Here is a 6,057-nt window from a genome sequence, read left to right as displayed (position 1 = left end):
TCTGGCGCTTTGCGTGCTGGAGGATGGGCTCCTTGACCTAAAATTGTCGAGATAAGCTAAATTAACAAGGAGATTAAGAATTTAATCATTGTACGAGAAGAGCTTCTAATTGCATTCAAAGAATAGCATTAGTTTGGAGCATACAGTGCTTGCTTTCCTGAAACGCTTGTCCTGAGTTGACTTGCTTACAACAATGTCCATCTCGTCACAGTGGTTAGTTTTTTCATTGGCTCTGCCATCTTCAGCCCCAGGCACAAAGCTCTCTCTAGAAGCAGCAGGCTGTAACCAACCATATCAAGAACTCTAAATTGAGCTACTAATATGTCAATAGGGTGATTGATATTTTTTTAAAAAAATATATTGTAACAGCAGAAATTATCTGTTCTGTAAGTGGAATTGATGTTGGAAAACAATCAACTTACCTCAATCCTGCTTGTAGGAGTATGTACACGTTCCTTTCTCGTAGTTGCACCTGATTCAGTCCTACTCAAGCCATTCTGGTGTGCATCAGATCTGCCCCGGGTGCGTGTGACATCTGATCCAATCGAGTGGAGGCCACCACAGGTGGAGAAGTCATTGTGATTGTTACCTAATAGCCGATGCAGATTTCTGTTTAGTATCCACTGCATCGATGTAATTAAGGCATTGATATATGCTCGGGAATTAGCTAAGAAAATAGGATTGAGCACCAATAGTCTCAGCCTCTGGGCGATTGGACTTGTTAAATGGCTCCTTCAAATCCACATCCTGAACAAGTTGATGCATAAAAATGGCAGCAACGCAGACAATCTAATGATATTTTGAGATATCAGATATGGAAGGAAATTGAGTTTTATCATATTTACCATAGCATCTGAGTCTAAGATCTTCTTTACTTCGTTTAACTTTTTTTTAGTAAGATCGGAATGGATCACACGTTTTCCTATGACATAAATGACGTGTTAATTGAAATGTCTTTTCTTTGGTTAGAAAATGCTATGGAAATAATACATTTACCTAGTCTGCGGTTGCCACTGACTTCAACAAAGCCTTCTTGGATCATTTTGTCAATAAGCTTGCGAACTGTAGCCTGGTTGGCTTCACCCTCAAGTTTATTCTGAAGCTTTGAGATACTTACATAGTTCATTGGAAGAGCATGATACAAAGCCTGACACAAAAGCCACAGTTCATTCACTGATCAAGAAATTACAGATGAACATGAATATTTGTATGCAGGATATCTCGTGCATCACTAATTTGTTACACAAATAATTACAATTGATACATAGTCCTCCCCTTGAGTTCAAGATCAAAGGGGTGCGATATGTATGAAGTGTGAAAGTTCAAACCTTTTAGTCGTTCAAGTCATGAAAAAGTAAAACTATTGATACTTTTACAATTATCAGTTCTCAACTATAAGAACTTGACAGGTGTTCAGCAGTTAGTAACATACAAACTCGTTAAGGGACTCTATGGTAGAGGAATTCCACATTATTAACAGATAGGTTGGAGGAGTCATTTCTTTTAGATAATAGAGCCTGAAACCATATAAGTAATAAAAGTGGAGAAAATTTCACCTTCATATACATGTGATCTAAACCCATATTACTAGCTTTGCCACCATCTTCCTCTTTCACAGCATCAAACTCGTATTCAAGTTTCTAATATTCGGATATAAGTCAAAAGGTTAGAACATTATACAGTTTCAGGATATGAGTCAAGGCAAAGAGGGAAAAATGAAAAAAAACCTTACCTTCTTATTGATGAAGTAACTTTCTGCTCCAGCTTTTGATACAATACCTTCATTCACCAGCCTCTCCATAATTTCTGGACCAGAAGGAAGATTTAGCATTGCTCAACAGCAAAACTTACAGGACTAGAACTCCGTTATCAGTTATAAAGTGAGAGGATCCTCGATATGTACCTTCAATCAAGATCTGCAAATATTGAAACATTGGTCAGGTACACAAACAAGTACAACTTGGATTGCGTAAACAAACAGAAACTCTATTGAATTATAAAAAGAACTATTTTTATCTCCATGACGTCATTGAATCATAAAAAATATCCTCACCACAGAGATATCGGGAAAGTTTGAGAGAACATCAGTGTGCTCAACAATTTCAAGGTGGTGTGAGATTATCCAGTACTTCACCCTTCCAAATTGTTTTTCATCTTCTGATGGATCCTGAGTATTATCTGAATAGAAAGCAGCATCAATATTCTAGCTAAACTTGAATGACATGGAAGTTCATCTTAATTTCTTCTGGCAATTTGTATAGAACCTTCATCACTTGCACCATTTTCTTCACATTGTTGTTTTCCTATCAACAAAATGTCGTGGATATCTGGTTACACCGGGAGTACGATAAATTTAAACCGACAAGATTGTAAATTTACCTATAGGTGCAACAATGTATCGATCATCATCTGAATCACTTATCTGAAGAAACAGGTAGAAAGCGAGTTTTTGAGTGGTGAAAAAATTAAAAGGGTTGAGTTTCCAAGCAGCAGTAACTTAATAATAGAAAGAGAAAAGGCATTTAATTAATACCTCATTCTCAGATTCACTATCTTCAACTTTTTGGGTAGAATCAACTCCCAAGCTTACCTCATCATGGGGATTGTCATTATTCTCATCTTCACAAGGATCAAGCACACTTTTAACCTGTCGAGTCAACGAGTATAGGAATATTATAAGATCTCTAAAACAACGTGAAATCATACTATTTTTTTTGAGATTTCATACCTTCAGAGCTAGTACTAGATGTTTACTGTTGACCCTGCCAACTTCCATCCTCAAGGGATTTCTAGTCCATGGATTATGAGCTTCCTCTTCCGTGCTGCCTCTAAAAAATGGGGGCTCATAGTCCGAAGGCTGAAATATCAAGTACAAGGGGTAAATTTTTAAAAGTCATAGTTAGGATAAGGATATGGCGGCATTAAGCAATCCCATTTGTTCACAACAAGAGATAAAACTCCCCATAGTTTATAAATAAAAAGGCCTACCGTAACATCGTCATAATATAGTAGCTTCATCAATACAGTTCGCTGAAAAAATGAAATGCATAAAATTAGCTTTATAAAAATTTCCCACATCGGTAGTGAAGTGAATTTAAAAGGTCCATGCCAGTGTAGGTCTCCAGAAATAGGACCTCTTCAGGCATCTTATCCAGAGTTCTCATTAGTTGAATCAACGTGCGAACCATTTTACATGCAGAACTCCTGAAAGTAGCATTTATCTCATAAATTTATGCATTATTTTCATCATAGACTCAACCAGAATAAGATTGCAGAAAATGGATGATTTTCAGAATTTATAATTATAATGATTTAAATACCTCATCTGACTAGGAGTTATCTCTGTTGTGGAGTTACACTTGAATGACCCTCCTTTTTTGGTCCCACTACGATTGATGTTCATGGAGACCTCTTGGCTATCAGAATTAGAGTAACTGAATGCAACTGCAAGAAAGGTACTTCGTTAATATCTGCATAAATGAAAAAATGATGTCGAATGACTGGTCAAATGTACATTGGAAATCGATAAACGGGAAAAAGAAGTTCAAGCATCAGCATTAGCTTAAAACTATTTTATGTTTTGGAGATAACAATAATATTGACAAATCAAATACACCCTGAAGATTAACAATTGTTAAAAGTTCAATAACAAATTATGATTTCTCAGATGATCTTAATCTAGAATTATTCTCTCTCATATGTTTTTTCAAGAAATAAAAGGACCTACATGAATATTCCTCGATCATTGGGCCATCCACTGTTTCACAGACACAGAACAAAAGTGTTTTCAAATACTTTTTCTGTAATGCATCATAAACACCTATCAAGAAAAGAAAATACAGAAAATGGATGAGCTGAAGAGGTTGGGGTAATAATTATTTATTGAGAAAACTCTATAGCATCTGTGGATTGTTTAACATACCTTTCTCCATCCAATCAATGAGTCTGCGTGATTCAGGATCCATAGGCATAAGCTTTTTGATCTTCATGTCTGTTTCAGTGTGAAGATAAATGAATTCAAATCAGCAACTGATTAAAGCTGCGACAGAATGCACCAGGAGTGTAGTAGACTCACCCAAGGCCGGAACAGACTTATCATTAAAATATTTCTCGGGGAAAAGACCTCTGATGTAACTGATGTTAAATATAGCAATTCGTAACAGATTCCTCGTCTGTTCAAATTAAAAACATTTTGACAATGGTTGTTAATAATGTTGTAACATGTAGAATTACAAGGAAATGGGAAAAAAAAATTCTGTTACTAGTATAGAAACAACAAAAAAGTCCAACTGATGCACATGTTCTATGATGTAATGATTCAAAACAAAGAGAAGGTGAACATCATCACAATTAGCTACATCAAAGGCAGCTATAGGCTGGTAACAAAAATATAGATCTGTAAGGTTAATGCTGTGTTTTCTGATATTAATCCTCCTATTTCCTCAACTAGAGAGGCTTGGGTTGTTGTCAAACTGGGATGTTTTCTCAACTCAAATCTTTTGACACCAAGCAGTTGCAATCATGGTTGACGAAATACATTATAGTTCAGGGGGAAAAAACTAAAGTCTCTCAATATTTTTGTATATAACTTAAGCTAGTAGAGAACACATGAAGTAATTGGAAAATCTTCAGAGGTTATCTACACATGAAATCTGAATAGTACAATCAATTATAATATGCGTAACACTAAATGACCAAAAATGAGCAGCTCCTCTTGATAACTTACTGGTAAATATACTTTGGTTTTGTCGCAGAGCAATATCCCTTGCTCAAACGGTTTAGATTCTTCCAAATATGAAAGCACCAAATAAATATCACCCCTACCTCACTGAATTTTTTAAGTCAATATGATAACGGCTTCGAATTATTGACGTACTTTCTGACATTTTCTGATTTGGATCTCACGTGATTGATTAAACAAGCTTCACACATCAACGGCATTATACTATTACAGATCAATCAAACCGAAGCCAAATTTCACTAGCTTGACCAACGCAACAGACAGCCTCCACAGTCTTCGAAAACACATTTAATATACTCAAACATGATTCCAAAAGCACGACAGCAATTACGTATCAAAACAGCAGTTCATGTAAAATTTTCAATGCACTAAAACAGTAGATCGATAGCTTGAATAACACCATAACCAAACGTAGAGTAACAAAACGTATACACAAAGGTGCATAAAAATAGAACAAATAGGCGATCAAATCAAACAGAGTCACAAAATGTCGAACACAGAGACAAAATTTGCATAAAACCGAACAAATACACGATCACAGCAAAATACCAAAAAAAAAACACTAAACATCGATTGAAACCTGGTTAACTACGATTCAAATAATCACTGGCTAAATCTACAAAAGAAGAAATAAAATGACGATAAAACAAAAATCTGAGAAAAGTGATTACGAGAAGAAGCGAGTCCTGCTCAGTGATCTCTGATTCCTTCACTTTCTGTGCAACCACCTGAAATTCGAGGAGAAAATGTTAGAAATGGAAAATAAGGAGGAAATTCGGATGAGTTTACTCGAGAGAGAAAGGTCTCAGCTCACCATTGTTTCGAGCAATCTGAGAGAAATGAGTTGGAATTTGGAAGGAAATGAAATTGGCGGGACACGGGAGAAGTCGACGAGTATATATATAAATGTATTCGAAAGCTAACCCTGGTTAGAGAGTAAATTACCAGCGTTGCATTGGTAACCGTGGTTAACGGAGCATGAGGAACCTGTGTGCGTGATTGAGACCGTAATTTTACTTGAAAGTAGGGGTATTTGGGTCTTGAAGTTTTTATTCGGATTAACTAGAAGCTCGGCTAGGGAAATGCAGTTGCACGAGTGTCTTAGACGCTTAGGTACAGTTAGTTACATGATAAGTAAGAGATATACAGTATAAGGATAAATCAAGGATAAATATAATGATAAGATAATATGTTGAATGTTTGATATGATTTTAACAAGAATGATTAAATTTATATATTGAATTGTAATGATAAAATTAACCCTATCACAAAAACTTATATTTCATTGTTATCAAGATCTTGTAATTGCATATCTC

The 6,057-nt window shown here is 35.7% G+C and overlaps 1 protein-coding gene across 1 annotated transcript; it reads right to left on the bottom strand.

Moving 5' to 3' along the window:
- Positions 1-6: 6 nt before the first annotated feature.
- Positions 7-5,602, bottom strand: LOC140969553 (meiosis-specific protein ASY1; the record flags this gene model as incomplete). The annotated part of the gene is made up of 22 exons (XM_073430927.1): positions 5,556-5,602; positions 5,413-5,469; positions 4,076-4,172; positions 3,923-3,991; positions 3,728-3,820; positions 3,321-3,444; positions 3,135-3,204; positions 2,989-3,030; positions 2,729-2,857; positions 2,534-2,647; positions 2,380-2,422; positions 2,265-2,303; positions 2,054-2,178; positions 1,904-1,916; positions 1,733-1,806; positions 1,557-1,640; positions 997-1,147; positions 846-922; positions 690-747; positions 423-589; positions 145-279; positions 7-37 (listed from the first exon to the last, which is right to left on the bottom strand). Coding segments are annotated over exons 1-22 (1,795 nt in total), but the record flags the coding sequence as incomplete, so codon positions are not given.
- Positions 5,603-6,057: the final 455 nt, after the last annotated feature.

This window comes from Primulina huaijiensis, unplaced genomic scaffold (genome assembly GCF_012295235.1).
Source record: "Primulina huaijiensis isolate GDHJ02 unplaced genomic scaffold, ASM1229523v2 scaffold42209, whole genome shotgun sequence".
In the NCBI taxonomy this organism is placed as follows: Eukaryota; Viridiplantae; Streptophyta; class Magnoliopsida; order Lamiales; family Gesneriaceae; genus Primulina; species Primulina huaijiensis.
This window is presented reverse-complemented; position numbering and strand designations above follow the sequence as displayed.